The sequence below is a fragment of the Emydura macquarii genome, unplaced genomic scaffold (assembly GCF_026122565.2).
Source record: "Emydura macquarii macquarii isolate MOO-44397 ecotype Brisbane River unplaced genomic scaffold, CSIRO-AGI_Emac_v2 contig_3305, whole genome shotgun sequence".
NCBI lineage: Eukaryota > Metazoa > Chordata > Testudines > Chelidae > Emydura > Emydura macquarii.
Window position 1 is genome coordinate 2,986,344 of NW_027133442.1, and position 20,458 is coordinate 3,006,801.

General features: G+C 44.8%; 1 protein-coding gene across 1 annotated transcript in view; it reads right to left on the bottom strand.

Moving 5' to 3' along the window:
* The window catches only part of TTBK1 (tau tubulin kinase 1), a 158,655-nt gene that overhangs the window by 102,455 nt on the left and 35,742 nt on the right, over positions 1-20,458 (bottom strand). Inside the window, exon 3 of the mRNA XM_067532893.1 lies at positions 3,207-3,354. Within this exon, the coding sequence (XP_067388994.1) occupies positions 3,207-3,354 (148 nt within the window). The remainder of the gene's footprint in view (positions 1-3,206; positions 3,355-20,458) is intronic.

A 20,458-nucleotide genomic window follows, 5' to 3' on the forward strand; every position in this document is an offset into this window, starting at 1 on the left:
TTCACAGGCTCAGCTGGCAAGGCTAAGCAGAACAAGTTTAAAATATTTATTTGGTCTCCCATCTTAAACTGTTTACAGCATAGCAAGGGACTGGAGAATTTAAAAAAAATCCGTTTAAAGAGAAAATGTATGTGTGAAATAAATTGGATTTTAAAACATTCCACTACAAATCTATCCAAGTTTTTCATTCAAAGTCGCAAAGCTGACCCGGACACTCTTTGGACAGCAGCCAATGTCTCCTGGAAGCCTTAAACTTTGTTAATTAATGCTCTGGGGGCCTCAATGCTTTTGCAAAAGTTTAACATTCTTTTAAAAATTAGGTTATAAATGTGAAATATAAATTAGTTAATGAAAATAGGGACCAGAAGGGCCAGAACCAGGATTATGGGGAGAGACCTGGGATCCCTTTTTCAGTAATAAAACAGCTAAAAGAGCTAAATTATGAAAGCAGTATGCATGTCTATGGAACATGCAGTGTATACAGTAAAACTGGTAAAAAATGTAAACGAGACATGTTACTTAATTCAAATCCTATAATGGCTCCAAAGAGGAGCTACATTAGGTTGTATTTTCTTTTTCAGATGGCTGTGTGCTTTGAAAGGAGAAACCACCCAGCACTGAGGCGGGGAAAAAATAGATCAGTAAATATAAGAAACGAAGCCCAACCAACATCCTATTTGAAAGTGCCATCCGAATTCCATTTTCTTTTAAAAAGTTAATTATGGAGTTACTTTGAATGATGCACTGGCCATTCACAAAAACGACAAAATTTCCTATTGAAAATTGTATTCAAAAGTTTTGTTTAACTGTGGTGTAAAATAAATGCTGCTAAGGGAATAAAAACAAACTATGGGTGGAGTTTTGTAAGTCAAAAAAAAAAAAAAAGACTAAAAAAAGACTGAAAACAGGTCCAAATGGTTTAGGGATATAATCTATTGGGGAAATATTGTACAAAAATGTTCAGTTTGATTATGTGTCAGTGTTATTGACTTTTACCAGTTACATAAAGGATTGTGCCCACTGACAGTTGGTGAAATATGATTAAGAACTGTTGAAAGGACTTTCTGAATAAAAATGTGTACTTTAGAATGGTGCAAAACTACCAAGGTGGAGCAGCAACTACAACAAAAGAAACTTAACAAGATTCGCATGAGAACTGGACTGTTTCAAATTGATGGCACTCTGAAACCAAGCTGACACGGAGATGCTGGGGGAATGTGACCAAGCATTTCAATAGAAGATAACTGCAAAAGTATTGCATCCATTGAATGTGCAAAACCAACACATTAAGCTTTGTTTTCTGTATATAATGTACAAGTACATGATATTGTAATTGCTTTTAAGGAAGTATGCGATTAAGTCAATGAGCTCTACTAAAATAAATAACTAAATAATAATATGTGTAGTACGTGGGGGATCAAAGTAAAGCAGTCTTAAGTGATATGGAGCAAGAAAACGTTCCCTCTTTTATCACCACAGAAAAGTTAAAATTTAGTACAAGAGAGATGACACCCATTTGTTCAGGGTAAGGAAATTAACATGGATCTAATAAAAGGAAACAATATGCGAAGCAACTGCAGCCCATATGGAGTGGAAGGAATTTGTTTTGCCTCCTCAAATGCTGTTGCAAAATAATGACAAGGTCTGGAAAGCCCCAGACTTGTACTGCTGTTTGAACTTGAGGGATACTAACATGTGCAAGTGTAATGTCTTACAGACAGAGTTGCCAGCATGTGGGTTCACTCTGGAGGCACAATCTACAAATTGCACAGTATGGTTTTGGTGCTGGGAAGCTGGTGAAGTAAAAACTACCTATGCAGGAATGGCAAGTATTGTGGGGTGGCGGACGGCGACCTCTTTCAGTATGGACTGAGGGAATGTTATGTTAATTGACCCATGTGCTGTTTCACTCCCGAATTTCCTGTGGTGATAGGGGATATAGTTGTTTTTATCTATCAGTTTTTATAATGTAACAGAAATATGGGGAAAGTTAAAATTGCACAAGGATGCTTTAAAATCAGTACCCAAGTTCGGGCATCCTATTTCTTTCTCCCTTAAACCTGAATCTTAAAAGCTTAATAGCCAGACTCCCTGAAAACTTTATTAGTAATAGTTATGTGTTCAAGGCTATTGCATGTGATATATACAGTAATAAGCTTGTAATTCAATTGGTTTAGGAAATAGAAGAAATCAAACAAGGGGTTAGTAAAACGCACTTTGGAACAGTTGGTACCCATCACCCAGCTCACGGCCAAACAAAATAATGATGTAGGCACCATCACTGTGGAAGCTGTTAACCGCCTTCACCCTCTAGTTTAGACAGTAAGTGTCCTTTTAATGTCTGTACAATTAGTAACCACCACTGTAGTCCTGGAAATGTGTTGCTGGGTAATAAACTTTAAAAAAAAAAAAAAAAAAAAAAAAAAACAGACAAAAAGAGAAAAGAATATGTCAACATGAAAAGGCTGCTGTATGAAAAAAAAGGGGGTGGGGAAGTGGAAATGCAGGCCTTGCATAAACAGTGGAAGAAAGAACCAGAGGTTAACAATGCTCAAAGCATGAATTCATGAGTAGATTTGTAAATAACAAGTAGCTAGCAGATAAATAGTAAGCAGAAGAGTCACATGTGACCAGCTTGCAGCTGCAGCTTTGCTTACTAGCACATGTTGTAGTGCATGGACAGCTCATGATCTAGACAGGGTTTGGTTCACAAAATTAGTTAACCAATCAGAAAGCATGTGATACAATGTAGAATGTAATGTGCATGTGTTGGTCTGTTTTAGATTACATATGTAATCTGATTTATAATTATGTACTGTGGAGTTGTGGTACACCTTAACACGCCCTCTACACCTGAGCCTCAGGTATAGTTTTATGAAATGCCAATAAAGAAACTGGATTTCACCCAAGCTTTTGGATTCCACAGAACTAAAGGAAGCGTTCTCCCAGAACTGGATGAGGTGCTCTAGATAAGCCAGTGGACAAGGTCTTGGAGGGAATCCCGACACTATGTGGAGTATAGCAGTGCTCCATGTTGAAAAGTTTAATGTCACAAACACACTCAAAGGTAAGTTAGGTCGAAGGAGAACGTTAGAGGGAGTATGAGCAAACTTGGCCCCCAACCCTGTTCTTGCCAGGGCCAGTATAAGATATCACACAACTGCTGGAGAAGAGAGCAGATGGTAACCAACTCATTTTCATCTTACCTTGCAGTTTCTTCAGGACAGCCACCTCCATCTTGAGGACCTGTTTAGGCTGCTGGGCTGACTCCACCTTCAGGGCCACATTCTCACGGGTCAGGAGATCCATTGCTTCATAAATCTCACCAAAACCACCACCACCAATCTTCTTCAGCTAAACAAAACACAAAAGCACAGCTCAGCACAAAGAGGGGAGACAGCTTCTGTCCATTTACCACCACACAGCAGGAAGGAGCAGGGCACTGGCCCCTTCGCTGGGCAGGGAGGTACTGGGCCAGCTCCCCAGGTTGCCTGCAATGTGACCAACTGTCACTACCAGGTCAAGGGCAGTCTTACGTAACGGTTGAAGGAGGAGTTTGGCCAGGTCAGAGACCAGGAGGTCACAGGGCCAACCGAGAGTCGAGTGTCAGGAGGCAGGCAGGCTCAGTACCAGGAGAGGAGAACCAGGAGACCCACCGATCAATAACCAGAGTCAGCACCAGGATAGCAGAAGCACAAGCCACACAGTCCAAAGCAAGGCAGATCCCAGCTGTATGGACGACTTCCTGGTCCTGTGCTGGGTTTATATAGAAGCTGTGGACCAATGAGGACCCCCAACATTCTGCCAATCAGGTTTCAGGACTGGAGTCCTCAGTCAGGGTTTAGCTTCTGCCCTAGCAATTGTTAGCAGGTCACTGGGTAGCAGATGGGCGCTTATGGCTCCAAAGAGTCCTGCAGATCTGGGTTTGAGACCCATGGCCCTGACACTACCCCTCTGCTGCCTAGGGAGGTAAGAGCCCAGCCTCTCTGTGATGTGACCACCCCTTCGCAGAACAGGGAAGTAGTTGTCCATCTCCCCATTCTATCTATGATGCGCCCTGTGCAATTTAAGAGCGGGGAGGGAAAAGGTGGCTTTCAGCCATCTTTGCACTCCTTCAAGCCTAGGGCTGATTTGTGTCAGACCAGCCCTCAGCACATGTAAGAACAGATTTAAGGCTGCTCAAACTTAGGCCTGCTGCCCACAGCCCCATCCCTTCAACATCGGGGCATCACCAAGGCATAGGAATACCCTGTCCCTCCCCCTTTTTCCCCAGACACGGTGAAGAGAAGGCAATTTGCAGCTCATACACCGGAGCAATACATTTACACCAACATGACTAGCAGATGGGACTCCAGCACCTGCCTCTGCTCTGGTCCACAAACTGCTCAGAGATCCTTGTGCTGGTCAAACATCTTGTGTAATTTATTTACAACATGGGTTCCCACCACCTTTATACTATGCACAGTTCTGCTCCAACAGTCCTAGGGAGCCCCAGCTCCTGTAACAGGCAGAGAATAGCGCTCACATGCTCTGTCTCTCATCCCTCTGCAGCCTGTCCCTCCCTCCTCCCCCACTGCCTTTCCTGTGCTTATTTGTAGCCTCTGCCTAATGACTTAATTAGCCTTCCAGCTCCGCTCCACCCATACATTAGCCACAACTCTGTTTAACCAGTTCCATTCTGCATTGTTTGATTGGCGCTGCTGTGACCAGAGGGGCTGGCTCAGGTCTTCTTGCATAGCACTCGGTCACAGACTTCAATAAGCATCATCTGGCCTGAGACCACCAGTTCCTTTTAGCTCCACCCTATTCAATGGACAGGCAATAGCTGTTCACAAAGGAGCTTCCTTAGCTCTTCAATACCCTTCACTGCAAGTGTGAGGATCAAGAGGAAGCAGTGCATGCTGGGATCAGCCTTCATAGGCCACCCCCCATTTCAATAATACTTAACACATATATCACACTTTCTAAGACTAGCTGATTAAACCTCACAAATCCCTTGGGAAGAAGGCTTGTGTTATCCTCATTTTACAGATGGGGAAACTAAGGCAGGCTTACAGGGGCTACATGACTTACCTGAGACTAGTGGCAGAATGGGGAATAGAACCAAGGATATCATGACTCCTCGCGTTAGTCTCATTCTTCACTATCTTAGAAGATGAAGAAAGGCGTGTACTCCATTGCACAAGTTCGTGGCCTGCACTCTGGCCACCTCTGTCCTAGCAGAATAAATGGGTGAGATCCTAGACAGGAGAATATTTTCCCTCTCCAGCCAGCCTTGTTTGTTAGCCATCACTAAGGGAAGAAGACCGCAGAGCTAACAGTTATAGCCATCGATGCTGCTTCCTTGTTTCATAGTCAGTAATAGGAGAGGAAGACATCCCTGTAGAAACAAGGCCTGGTAACGCACAAACCTTTAAAAACACTTCCCTGGGCTCTCTTGAAACAGACTCTTTAAATCCTGACTCTTTTCATTCCGAGCGATCATTAGCATTGCCAGGCACAAGAACAAGACACGAGCCACCTTATTGCTGTCTGGGGACAGTCTGTATTTCAGCCTGCAAAAAGACTCCACCCATTCTGCTGCTGGACACCTTCCCGATCGCACCCAATGCTCTGGGCTCTGCAATGGACACCAAGTGCTAAAAAGTCACAATATTATCCTGCTAGAAATCATCAGTCCAGTCCTTGCTCTCGCGGGCAGCCCCATCAGATAACCCCACCATAACTTGCCAAGATCCCCCAAAAAGCTAGTTAGGTTGTTTGCCCCCACTCTTCCTAGGGGGAGGCTGTTCCAGAAGCTCACTCCTCTGATGGCTAGAAAGCTTCTACTAATTTCCAGCCTAAATTTATTCATTCAATGGGTGGTTTGTACAGAGATGAAGGGGAGAATATGGCTTTTCTGTAGTAACTAAAACTACTACGACAGGGAAGCAACTAAAACTAAGGCTACAGGGCAAAATCCTGGCCCCAAAACTCCCCGTGCCTTCCACAGGGCCAGGATCTGACCCTTAACTATTAACCATTTGTTCAGTACCTAATTGTCATGCTCAGCATCATGCAGTGAGAAAATATGTTCCCCTGAAAGCTGCAGCTATTTCTGCCTTCTCCTTCTCTTCCTTTCCCAGCCTTTGTTTTTCTCTTCCCTTCCCTTTGTGTCTCTCCTGTTCTTCCTTCTGCATTTCCTGCCACCTCCGAGCCCCCACCTACTCAGATTCCATTTGCACTCTCTTCCCCATTCCAGCCATTAAAACAATCAGCAATGAAAGAGGCCATGTCAACGCTGAAGTGTCATTGGGCTTTAGGCTGGACACTCCAAAGACATTAGTGGGGGTGGGGTATCCACATTTCTTAGTCGTTATTTCAACATGTCTGCACATTCAGTGAAACATCTCGGCAGTGATTAAATGTGGTTCACGTTTGGAAGGTTTTTCTTTGCAAAGGCGAGGATAAGACACTGATTTTTAAGAAGTAACAGCTTAGATTCTGTGTGGTCTGAATGGGTCATGGGGGTCTCACAGAGAGCTGGTCCCTGTAGATAGTCTAAGCCCAGCACCCCTAGACCAGAGCAGATGAATCCAATCCAGCCAATTCAAGTGGGCTAAGCTACACCTATAAAGGGCTGCTAGTGGGTAGCCAGCTGAGGAGATGGATTGAGACAGACTGTGCCCTGGGAAGTGGACGCCAAAGCCACAGCCACACTGGAGTGGAGCTAGCTCCAGTGGCAAGTCCCTGGAGCAAAGGGCCAGGGTCTCGGAGAAGCAGCCCTAGGGCTGTTGCTCCAGGAAGGGAGAAGAGCCGACTGAAACTGGAGTTGGCCAGGAGCAGGCGTGCCAGAGCCCCCTGGCAGAGGTGGTCCTGAAGCCCGAGGCTAACAAATGAATTAAAAAACTGGTTTTTCTGTTTGTTTGCTAACCTCTGTTAAGAACACAAACCTCCTTGAAAAAGGCTGGGCATGGCAGTGCATGCTTTGGAACCGGGGAGAAAGCCAGGATGGTGACAGTGGGTCAAGCAGACCAGACATAGCCTGTGGCCATATGTTTGATACCCCTGCTCTTAAGTCGACTACCAGCAGATTTCACTTTTATTCACCTGCTGTAACAAAGAATCACTTCAGTCTTGTTTCCACTACTGAAGGAAAAAGCTGAGCCTTTCAACTGAATTTGGGGTTGGTCCTGCTTTGAGCAGGGGGTTGGGCTAGGTGACCTCCTGAGGTCCCTTACAACCCTAATCTGCTATGATTCCATTGTAAGGCTTGAGGTTGTTTTCAGCTAACAAGTTGTAGGTCGAAACTCATTTAAATGGCTAACGAGCATATCTGAGCCTCAAGGACAGTGGCTAGTGTAACCATCCAATGGCTCAGGAAGCCAGATGTCGTCTCAGTGATTCTAATTCCAATGAGAACAGCACATTTGCTTTTAGAATTTCTGTCTCATCTGCCACATATCTGTAAGTCCCCCCCCCCCCTTCTTCCTCCACCCTACCCCAACCCTGAGTGTAGCCCTAGGATCCTTGATGTAAGTAGAGTGATTAAAGTGTCTCTGCTTGTACCTAACAACCATTATCACTGTTGTTCTCTCAGGATGGGAAAATGTCGGTATTTGTAAGTGAATAGATAAAGAATTTAAAACGTACTATGTAATCGATAAGAAAGCGTATATAATTGACCACCGTAACACCAGGAAGTTTAAGCTGATTTATCAGACTTCCCGGTACCGTGAATAAACCTCTTCAGTATTGTTTGTGCTGCCTGATTCTTGGAGAAAGAATCCTTCGTGCTTTACACTATGAATCCCAATATTGCCTTTTTGTTTTGTTTTTTAAACTACAGCCACCATAACAAGCTGTTGGCATTCCCAAGGCCATATCTCCCTGTCTATTTTTATGGAAAATTCCCCATCGTCATAATAGTTGGGACAACACAGCCCAGAAAGAGCTCAAAATTCTGAATACGATGGGGACAGAACTAGCTGCAACCTAAAGGTGCTCCCTCCAGAGCCATCTTGAGGCATTGCACATGGCCATAGGGAAGCTTACACTTGGTAAGTACCTTGGTCACCTAAGTCATTTCCTTGCACCATTAAGGGAGTCTTCTATTCCCAGCAAACTGCCAAGAAGCAGGAAAAAAACACTAGGCTTCCCCCATGCTAAAGATTCGTAGACACCAGTGCATTCATTATCACCACTGCAAATGTAAACAAACTGCTGCCAGCTCCCCACGTTCATTTTCCGATCTCTGTTTCATCGGCTCAGCCTCCTTTTCTCTGGTCCCCCTTGATTTCTCTTTCATGCACAGCTCTCTACCTGGCTGGTCCCATCACAACCAACAATGCTGACATCAGAAGTGCAGTGTGGATCCTGTGTCAGCATCCAAGTGGGGGCTAGAACGGCCTCTCCATCTCATTTCAAAGTGGTGCTTAACACATACTCTCCAGCGATGGCCCCTTTTAGCATTTCTATTTGACACTGTAGTTGGCATAGCTCCTTGAAAGACAGCATGTATGAAAGGCCATAAGCAAAATAAAATGGAAATAGCTCTTCTTCCCTACAGGCCCAAGTTTTTACTTGAAAGGGGTGACAAGCAAAAATTGCATGGTTGGGCCCCATAGAACTGAAAGTGTTTTTGAAAACACTCTTTATTTTGTTCTCTTTGGAGGGTAATCTGCAAAGGAGAAAATAATTTGTGTCTGTGTCTGTTTTGCTTCTTTACAATGAGACGAGAAGCCCTAAAAGGGAGCTGGGTTTTCTTGGCGTTGCGTTTTTCAGTTTATATTTGCTTTGGAAATATCAGGACTATCTAGTCTTGCCTCCCCTGCCTGTGCTAGATGTCTCCTTGTAGGACCAGACAACTGGAGGGGAACCTTGCTCTTAGTCGACGGGGCAGGGCTGCTGGATCTTTAACAAAGACATCACTCCTCCCCATTGTTTACTTATATTATTCTATTAGGTGCCAAATAAATAAAAAATAAAGCCTTTTGAAGTTTAAGTGAAAATCTTTCCCTCCGATTGCTCAGATTTCACTTTCTTGCTCTCTGTGATGTCATAACCATGCTAGTTCTCCAATTATCCATAGCCTTCCAGCAAAAAACAGGTTATCCAAGACCTAAATTTACCATATAAAAAACTTGAAGAAAAAGCATAAAGAAGAAAAAAAGGACAACAATAATTCCTTCCCCATTGTAGGTCACCTTTAAGACTTCGCCCTATGCAGTAATACAAAACATTTTGTACAATGCACAAGTGGCCAACTTATGCCTGCTGAGGAAAATATAATTTTTAATTTTCTAAGTTGGGTGTGCATAACATCTCAACCTTACTGTTGCATCAACAATTCTGTTGCACTGAAGGTATTTATTTAAAGTCCATCCTGACAAAGCAATAAAACAAAACATCCCAATGCCACTACTGTGTCCTCCACTCAATACCTGCAGAGCAGCCATTAGCAGTAACCCACTATGTACAGTGCTGGTGCCAAAACAATATATAGAACAAGCGGAGTTATACAAGTAACGTGCTTAAACAGTTACATCCATTTCTGTCCCATTAGACTCTCAAGAACAAAACCAGTGCTGCTCAGAACTGGAAAAAGACAAAGTCGGTGAGGGGGAAAGTTTTATTTTAAAGATTTTAACAGGATATAAAAACCAGAAAGTATCAAATAAACTAAAAGGTATCAAAGATGCATGTTCCTCTATAAGTAGCTAGCCATGAGTCTTTCTTCTAGATAAAGGAGATGCAGCTGGGAGAGACAGCTGCTCACTAGCACAGAACTAGATTCCCTGAGCAAATTTCTGCTCACATCAGCATGTCATGATCCTAATGTGCAGACTAGGGCTGTAAAACATCAGGCCTGCACGAATTTCTAGTCCTCATGGTTGCAAAGAAAACCTTCCAAATCTGACCTGAGAGTCACTGATGCAGTGTTGTCTGCCTGAGTTTGTAGAAAACCTGAAACAACAACTGTAAGAGGAATGAACACTTCTGCCCTTCCATTAATCTCACTGGAGTGTTAGCGCTAAAGCCTAACGAAGACATTTGACATGTCAGCATTTACTAATTGCTGATCACTTAGCAAGGCACTGGGAAAGGGAGGAGGGGGGAAGCCGCTGGTGTAAAAGGAATTAGGAGTCTCTGAAGGGAAGTGGATGCAGAGGAGATACAGCCAGGAAAGGGGGAAAGAAAGAGAGAAGAGGATGGCAATGGAAAAGCAAAGAGCCAAGACAGTGAAGATCTTACGAGCAGAATACTTCCCCACTGAGCGATCCTGTGTGTGACAATAAAGTGCTGAATAATAAATAACTACATTTGCTCCAGACACTGCATTCTCAAGTGATCTCTGTGCAAACCTCATGTTGGAACTGTCAGGGGTGGAGGGGTTGAGGGTGTCCTCTGTGGAATGAGAGAGGGACAGCCTTGAATTTATACTGTGCCAGGGGATTGAGCCCACTTCACCGCATGAGTTTGACACCCCTGGCAGAGACAGTGATAAGCAAAATGACTCAGGAGGTCCTGGCCAGAACCAAAGCAAGATGGAAAGACAAAGAAGGAAAAATAATCTGGAGCAGAAGAAACTTCCAGGTAGCAAGGGAGGGTTTCACAAACAACTGATGGTTATAAAGATACATACATTAAAAAGCAATTGACAATGTCATTGAGGTCAGCAAGGTCCCTTTGAAAGCCGTCAAAATAATTTTTGAACTTCATGGCTTGATACGATTACTGTGAGACAAGGCAACATCAGCAGCAGCAGCAAGGTAAATCCATTTGTGCTTAAAATTCAAGGAAAAGATCATTCAAGGGAATTAGGTGTTGTCCCCGACCTGTCTCTATGTATCTAACGTGTGGCAGCTTAACAGCTTCATTTTCTTTCCCATCTCCGCAAAGAAATGTTAGGAAAGTGGTTGGGATTAACGTCTGCAGCAGCCAAGACCACTGACATCTGCATCTCACACAGCTGATCCCAAGTATAAAAGGAACTGAATACCCTCTTCAACTGGGGCTGGATGCAAAGCTGTCTGGAGAGCTCTTTTAAAGGATCCATTTCAGTTTCAGATTTCAGAGAGCTCTCAGCCACACTCCATCAAAGATGCAGCAATGTCCCAGCACTAGCTGCAGCCTGTATCTTTGACTCAATTAAGCTGGCAAGGTCTTTGGATAGAAAACGATCACATCAGGAGCAGCGGAACTGAAGCAATTCCAGCTGAGTTAAACACAGTGCTAAAGAAATCCAAGCTTCAACATACGTCAGTGACAGACACAGCCTGCCAACCAGCAGCTTCCAGCTTCTTATTATGTACTAGTTTGGGTAGAAAGCCCCCTGAGATCTTTCCTCTTCAGTTCCCTCCCTCCGTGCAGGGTCCCCTGAGGCATCAGGCCATTGCCACCCTGCCTTCTCTCTCTGTATGTAAATAGCAATAGGATGTTGGAGACCTGGAATCCTGAGCTCTGTTTCTTATGATCGGCTGGATTGCAGGATGCTCTGGTTGAGATCAGGTACCAGATCAGGTCAGATGTGATGGTCCCTCCTGACTTCAAACTGTGAATCTATGACTCCTTGGGTCTGAGAATGACGTCTGTCTAGTGGCTAGAGACAGGATCACTCTGACAACCAGGGTCCAGACATCCCGAGGAGAGAAAAGGGGGTATGAACCCCAAAGAATACACAATTGAATCAATGGCTGTATACAATGTGATTGTGTATACATATATGTCAAGTCAGGTGTTTTTGAAAGCTTGTAATGCTCTGAAATTGATGGTCAGTGGGAGACATACAGGTTATGGCTACGAATGAAGTAATTAGGTAAGAGTGGGAGGCACCTCCCAGGCTAATTGTTTACATGAAACCAGCCTCAAAAACTCAGCCCTTGTCCAGCCAGAATAACACAATATTAGACCATTAAAGTTAATGGAAAGACATTGAAACTGAAAAGAAATGAAACCCCTAATTTTGGAAAATAGAGAAAGAAGGGACGTTCCTCCACTCCGAATAACCATGATCATCATGCCAGGAAGAAGGAGAGGGGGGGAAAAAGAGAAAAAGCCTTAATAACAGGCTTGGGTTTGAGGTTTTTTTATCCAGAAACTGAGTGCCAGCATCTATGTTGTCCATGGAACAGTGGGTCCCCTCCAGGACAGAGGGCACACAGGGAAACTGTTCAGAGGCAGAAGATAACACATAGAAAAGTGAAGTTAGCTAATACAGAAGTGGAAAGCCTGAGAGTGCGTCTTTATGTTTATTTTCTGTGCAACTTGTGTTTGCTTCCCCTGATTAGTTCATCTCTGAATCTGTGATTTTTCTATTAAATAAACTTTTGTTTATTTTTACCCCAAGCAGGTCTCTGGTATGCAAACCATGTCCTTCAAAGTGAGCTGATAACTGGGGCAGGTTTCACTCCTTCGGGGATGACAGACCAGAAGGGAAAAGTCCAAGTGTCTGATAATTAAGAACTTGGGGAGACAGATTTGGGCAGACTTGGGACTGGAGGAAATTGTTGAGGTCATCCTGCAAGGAGTAACTGGGCTGATGGCAACCCAGATTTAAGTTTGTGGTCTGGGAACTGGTGTCCAGGCTCTGAGCCATGGCGCACGAAGGCACCCAAAGTTACAAGGCAAGCGGTGACAGAACCCCTCACTGAATCATAGAAGATTAGGGATGAAAGGGACCTCAGGAGGTCTCTAGTCCAACCCTCTGCTCAAAGCAGGACAACCTCAACTAAATCATCCCAGCCAGGGCTTTGTCAAGCCATGCCTTAAAAGCCTCTAAGGATGGAGATTCCACCACTTTCCATTCCAGTGCTTCACTGGTCTGTGTGAGACTTGCTATGACACAATAACTAAATCACATGTTTTGACCACATTCTAGCTGAAAAGCAGCATGGCTGAGTGGCTAAGACTTGGCTCTGCCATATTAGAAATCTGCATCCTACTCCCGACTCTGCTAGAAGACAGCTCGGGCAAAGTGTTATCGAAATGGGAGGGATGGTAGGGGCTTAATATCTGACTTCCTTTTATGGCTGGGGTACAAGGCCTTGATCAGTAATAAGCTAGGAGGAGCACAGAAATAAAAATGTCAGTGAGCAGAGGTGAAACCTGAACTCCTGGGTTACAGTTCAGTTCACCTTCCACAGCAGGGATTTTGAATAAGGGAAAGGACTTCTGACTCTCTAGCATCTGTGGAATAGTGTCTGGTGTGACAGTGTAGTAGGACAGGCAGTCTGATTCAGCGCCCATGCAGAATCTGCCACAAACTCCAGTACCCCGGGGAATTCCGATTCTACCTTACACAGTGACAGGGTAATTGTGTGATCTTTACACAGTGATGGACTATGAGCTGGAAAGAGTCTAGCTATGCTTTCAGAGCTCAACTGGAGTCTAGACTGTGGACAGAAAAAGACTTGTAAGAGAAGAAGATTTTAACTGGAATTACTATGAAAGACAAAGCTGGAAACCAACAAGCTCGTGTTAGAAAGCACGTCTGACTACAGCTGAACGTTTGTTATGATTCTAAGTGGAGCAGTTAGCAATGATGCCTATTCTGAAGGCAACACTTGCCCCTATAAGACCCTGTTTTCAGTTGCTCATAACTTTATTTAAGTGTAACTGTTTGGGTTGAAACTTCCCCAGACAGGGAGGGGGAAGCAGAGGGAGTAGGTTTGACAAGGAGCAGGGGTCAGACTGGGACTGGCTGGGCAAGGAGATGGGCATCAAGAGCTAGGGATGGGGAACCTCAGATGAGAAGCCAGGGATAAAAAGATAGGACTGGCACAGGCTGTGGGGGCAAATGGGTAGAAGAGTCTCTGACCACTAGAGAACACTCCCTTTCAGAGCCAGGAATGGAACCCAGGATTCCAGAGTCTCACCGTTCCTCTGCTGTCAGCAAATATCTGAAACCCACTGGCAAAGCATGTATCTTATCCCTCTCTAGTGGCTGGTACACACCGAGTTCCTATGTGATGCTGGGCAAGTCACTTCAATCAAATGTTTCACAGGTGGCCACTCATGTGTTCCTCATTTTCTGGCTGTCTGACTTAAGACCTTGGGCTTGATGTGCAAAAGCACTAAGCACTCACAACTGCACTGAAGTCACTAAGAGCTATGCTCTGAACACATCAAATGCTATATAATGTTAAGTACTCTGAAAAATCACATCCTACATGTGTCTCAAACTGAGCATCAAAAATTAGTGCACACTTTTGACTTTAATCTCTCTGTGTGTCAGTTTCCCAGCCGAAAACACCACCCATCTTCATCAAAGTGTTGGGAAGATAAACCCATTAATGTTTGTGAAGTCCTCAGTTACTATAGAGATAATTAAAGACTATATCATGATACGTGTGCACTAGTCAGGCAAATCAGGTTGCACAGGCAACTTTAATATTGGCATTTCCTAACTTTTAAGTGCTTGACTTTATGACCTTCATGCTCTTTGAACTGTTTTCTGTGTGCAATTATTATTTGTATGAGGGTGGAGTCCAGACAGCTGACAACGTTGATGAATACAACAAGTGGCTGAGTGGGGAAAGAGGAGGAGGAGGAAACAGTGAAATCAGCCTCTTACACAGAGTGATCGGTACTCATAGCTTATCCCTTGCCTGCTCTACAGGCTGGGTTCTGCAGGCAACCCAGCCAAAGTCAGGCTTGCAGAGGCATCTGAAGAAGAATGGTGGCTGTTCCTATTTTGTTTGGGTATTTTTCCCATGTATATCTGACAGCATGGACAAATGGGTGAAGGTGTCTGAAGGAGAAATTGACTCGTAGGCAAAAGAGGGCTTCAGTCAATAAGCTTGCTGAGAAGAGAGAGCAGCAGCTTCCTGACCATCAACTGGAGGAGTCAGACATCAGCTACCAGCACAACTCTGCAGGCTGCAGCCACATAATCAGTGTTATTTATCACAGTGCAGACAAACTCATGCTCCCTGCCCCAAGCTGACAACCTCATTTTAGGCACAACAGCAGGAATAAGCCAGTGGGCAAGGAGGCCAGGCATGTGCGCAGCAGGGTTGGGCTTGTTAAATACATTTTAAAAAATAAGTAAACATCTTTATTGACTCACTTCCCCTGAGTTTCAGGGAGGGATGTGATGAGGATAACGTATGATCCATGTGTAGAGGATCAGAGGGGCAGAGAGCTGTGGAGGAAGAACATCAGACATGGAGAGTGATGTAATTAGCACTAGTGTAGGTGCAGCTGTGTCAGTCCTGGGATATTAGAGTGTCAAGGTGGGTGAGATAATAGCTTTTATTGGACCAGACAACCTCTAGGCTCTCCAATGAACTCACACAGGAAAATGATAAGAACACCCTATCCCCTACGGGTGAACACTTTTCACAAAGCGGTATCTGACCTATCAATCCTTATCTTCAAAGGAAACCTGCACAATACTTTCAACCGACCAGCCAGGGAGCTTAAACTCATAACTCTGCTAGATACTAAAAATCATGGACTGAACAGAGACCCTGGATTTTATGGCTTATTACAACAGTTTGTAATCCACTAATCCCCCTTTTTTGTCCTATGACTGCAGAAGTGTTAGTGGATCACTCTACCTTGAATGGTCGCTTACAATATGTGCTAACTACTTATGCTAAACAATCTGTTCCATCTAGCTTTTTGCTGTGATACTGGGAGTACCTTTCCCAGACCAAAACTTGTCTCTTCCACCAACAGAAGTTGGTTCAATAAAAGACATCACTCCCACCCCCACCTTGTCTGTTTAATTTGCACCACACGGAGACACTGCGCTTCCTCTCCAGTACATGTCCCGAGATTTCATAAGCCATCCCCAGCAATCAGCCCACCAAATATTTGCAGGTTTGCTTATGTAACAAAGTCTTTGTCATCAGCTAACTCCAAATTATCAGTGTATGAGAATACATTTTTAATTACACTTAGCAATTCTTTAACAATTCTTTAATAAAGAAAGGAAATGTATATAAAGAAATGATTGGTCTAGGGATGGGAGGTAGAAAGAGCTTGCTGTCTCATAGAACAAAAAAAAGGGGAATTCAGTAAAAATGAAAGGTAGCAAATTCAAAACTGATAAAAGGAAATACTTCTTCACACAATGTGTAACTAGTCTGTGAAACTCACGGCAACAGGATGGTGTTGAGGTTAAGAGCCTAGCAGGATTCAAAAGGAGAGTGGAAATTGGTATGGATAGCAAGAATCTCCAGTATTCTCATAGTAAAAACCACTAGAAAATTAACAGGAAGAAACGATTCAGAAAAACCCTCACATTTCAGGATATGAGCCAACTTCTAACTACTGAGTGTTAGGAGGAACTGTGAGCTGTCTCATACCTGCCTGTAACGGGGTACACTTACTGCTGGGGCACCTCATTGCAGCTGGGTCTGGGATTTAGCTCTCACCTCCTCTAGCACCTCTTTCTGTCTGTTGCTTGCACCACAGTCCCCCCTCTCTGGGATGCACATGCTCCTTCTTTATGCCTCAGCTCTCTGGCCAGGTCACTATTTAGTCCTCCTCTTTCAGGGTGTCAGGGTCCCCCTGAGCAAGTTTGTCTGGTAGTCTTCCATCAGATAGTCTTCCGATCCAAGTTCAGGTCTAGTGTCAATTTCCCTGTGGCTAGTAGGGGGAACTTAGGCCCACCCACCACTCCAGGTTCCAGCCCAGGGAAACCACAATATGCTCAATCTCAGACCCTCTTGCTGTTTTTCCTGGGCTCCTTCCTACCTCACTTCTCTAGCTCTTGGCCCCCAGCCAACTCCCTTTCTCTCTAGAGAGTGACTGCAGGGCTTCTCCCTGAAGCCCCTTCCTGTGCTCACTCCCTGTTTTATAATCCTAACCCAGCTTCTCCCCCAGCTGGGCTTCATCTGCCATTAGACCCTGTCAAGCCCTGCTTCCCCTCTAAGGTTAACTGGCCCTGTCACAGGGCCTAATGAATAGTTCTTGTACCTTCCTCTGAAGCAGCTAGGGCTAGCCACTGACAAAGATGGGACGCTAGCTTAGGTGGACTCCTGGACTGATCCTGTCTGGCTATTCCTATGTTCCTATGATCAGGAGAAGGGCTTTCTGCATATCCACAGACAAAGTGTGTAAAGACCTTCCTGACTTGGATTTTACTAAATCCTACATTTAGTCATATTAACAGATGGCAATTACAACAAAGCACAGAAATGAAAAACGAAAGACGAGTGCAACAGAACAGCCGGTGTGTGGTGAACCATGAGGTGTTTAACTACAGAGATAAATGGCTCAATGGGGTCCTGGTCTAGAACTAGGCCCCAGTCACTACAGTAATACAAATAACAAACAACAACCAGTAGCTGAAAGCCTGCACGGTCACCCGGCTATAGCAGTTGGGCCAAGTAATCCCCTATCTGTGAAGTCTCCCTCATACAACCAATGAAACTGTTGCATGTGAATTAGCTGTACAGTAATGATGGCGATTGGCTGAGTTACCTCAGATATCAAAGTGGTCTAGGACTCTCGGCATGGCCTTGATACATGTTTTCCTGTAGCTGTATTCAGCATGGGTATAATTTGCTAAGTCAAAATGACTGAGATCTTAAAAACTGGACAGTAACAGACCATGAATCCCACTGGTGACCCAACTTGGTGATATTCTGAACAAAAAGAGCTCTCAACAATGCATGTAGCAATTGGACGCTTATGGACATTTTTGGCTTCAGAGTGACAATCCTGGAATCTTATTATACAGATAATTATAATGTTCAAAAGCAGCAAATAATGCTCCAAGTTAACCAAAGAGGTGAGGTTGAATGCTTCCTGAAGGACTCAGGACCTATCAAAGGGATCCTGAAGGGTTAAGTAATTTCTAGATTCGTTCCTTAAACCTGGAGTTAATTTTTATATATAAAGCTCTGAGCATTGGCCCCACCCCACCTGTACATAATCCCACCAGCTCTTTTCCCCAAGTTCACTGTCATTCTTTTCTGGAAAGCTTTTCTCTCTGGCATACTTTCAATGATGTCTACCAAGTGATCCTACCCACCCTCATCAGCACCAACGTTCCCCATCTCCTTTCAAGGACATCTAGAGGCAATCCTTGCCTTTGTTGTCAATGAGCTTTGTAGTCCACCAGGAGTCAGTTCACACCTTGAGGCCCATGTTTAGGTTTGGAGCCCAGGGCACCCAAAGGAGAACAAGAAGGATTTCTTTGTTAGTTATCCGGATGCAGCAGGAGTCAGCTATTTATGATGGAAGGAACAGTTTACTATTTGCTACTGGATAGTGACATGAGATTGTCAATTCTAATAGTAGTGAGGGCACCGAGAAAAGGGGAATGGTGCCTATTAAAGGAATATCATCTGCAAATCAAAAGAATACATTAATAAGGTAATGAAAATAAAATAAGGAACATTTAGAATCAATGTAAAAAAAAAGAGAGGAGTGAAAACTATAATAAAAACAATTTGATTCAAAACCATGGAATCCCCACAACTCCTGCCGGCTGCCGGTTTTTCTTTGCTGCATAGATATACCCATAGAGCAGGGGTTCTCAACCCCAGCCCACTTGCAGCCCAATCATCACCCAGCTGCGGCCCATGTGACATCCTCAGGGTAGTATGTATATTGTGTGGGTGTGGCCCACATAAAACACAGAGAGCTGCACATGCGGCCCACAACGGTAAATGGGTTGAGAACCACTGGTATAGCAGCTGTCCAGAAATGGGGAAGAGGCACAAGCCCAGGCTGTTGCTCCTAGTGCTGGGGAGTTTCTATAGGGCCTCTCTTTTTCCCCTCATTGCCAATAATGCTTCTTAATCCTTGTGGGCCTCCCTTTCTCTCCAGTGCTCCCTTCCCCCCATGTGGAATGAACGACCACTCAACCCTATAAGTAGCTGTCACTTGTCAAGCTGTCTCTGCAAACACAGGCCATGCCCAGCACCATACAAAAGCTGCATCATCCCTGTACAGCCAGCAAGTCTCTCCTCGCCCCGGGTTTGCTGTGTGTTCATTAATAAGAGAGCAATTCCCAAGGTAAAGGCTTGAAATTCAGCCTGAGCCTCTCCCGCACTTGGCACTCATGTGGGCTCCTTCATCAGAGCTTGTTGGTTCCAGACAGGTTCCCTCGGCCCTGTTTCATTCACAAAGGGTGGGCTGAGGGCCACTTAGGTGGAACAAGTGGAACTTTATTAAACCCCAGGCACTGCCCTGCCCACATGGTTCAGTTGCTGGGAGCCCAACTCTCCACCTTCCCTGTTACACTGGTGTCCCCCCTCCATAACTGTCACTCCAGGGAACATGGGTGCTCAGACTCCCACTTCCCCAGATCAAGACACATCTCCCCTGCTTGACAACATTTAATTCAAATGCTGAAAGCAAATAATTGATGTCCAGAACCCCACCCCATGTCCCTTTGGCCAGAGACTGAGGCTCCCAGTCAGCTATGTGCTAGCACCTTTGCCACTGATTCAGTTGGTTATATAGTCTGAGATAGCTTGGTTCCCCAAAAGGTGACCACACTGGGAGTGACCTCTCGCTGTCTCCCTGTCACCCTTCTCCGAGTCTAGCAAACTATCTCACTGTGGCGTCTCCTCCCTCTCTGTGGGGTTGGCCTCCAAATGGTTCTCCATCTCTCTGCTCTGTGATGATCTCTGGAGGCGCTCTCTGGGTGTTATGTCTGCCGGCTTGTCAGTGCCCCTTGTTCCTTCGGCTCACTTGTCCGTCTCGTATAGTCACCTCATATGACCTGTGTGCCACTGCAACCCTCACGGCTCCTTTAGTCCACACCTTCTGGTGTCTCTAATGGCTAGATCCTCACAGGAGTGCCTGGTTCCAGGGCTGGTAGGTCCTTGGCTGGCCTGTTGTACTCTAGGGGCTGCTTGTTAGCCATCTCCTCTCGGTGGTGTCATCTTCCTCCTGGCAACAACTGGTCTCCTCTCACTGATAACAGATCCTTCATCCCATCAATGCTTGCCTTGGACTGTTTTGGCACCCTGTGATGGGCTGTTCCTGTAGGCCAAAAATGCTAGCAGAGGTCTGAACCAGAAGAAACAGCCTTGAGTAGCAGCCTCGTAGCTGTTTTCATAGCTAATTCTACCTCACCGTTGCTCTGTAGGCGTCCTGGGGAGATGGTGTGGTGGTCAAACTTCCATTTGCGTGCAAATTTTTTGAATTCTTCCAAAGCAAACTGGGGTCTGTTGTCATTGAATGCTGTATCTGGAATGCCGTATCTTGCAGAGTGGGCCCTCAGCTCGCCAGTCACTGACTTGCTTCTTGTCTCAGGCAGGATATTAGCCTCCCAAAAGTCTGAACAGTAACCCCTGTAATCAAGCATTGCTTTCCATTGAAAGTAAATAAATCCACTCAGAGATATGAACATCTGTGAGTTCCTAGTGCTGGGAAAGCTTGTGACTACCAAAGTAAACTTTTCAAAATCTGCTTGATACTCCAATCACTGAGCCCTCAATGCACAATTCAGCTTGTGTGTGGTCCAGCGCTTTGAGCCCAGAGTTGAGAATCAGAAGCGCCAAAGCTC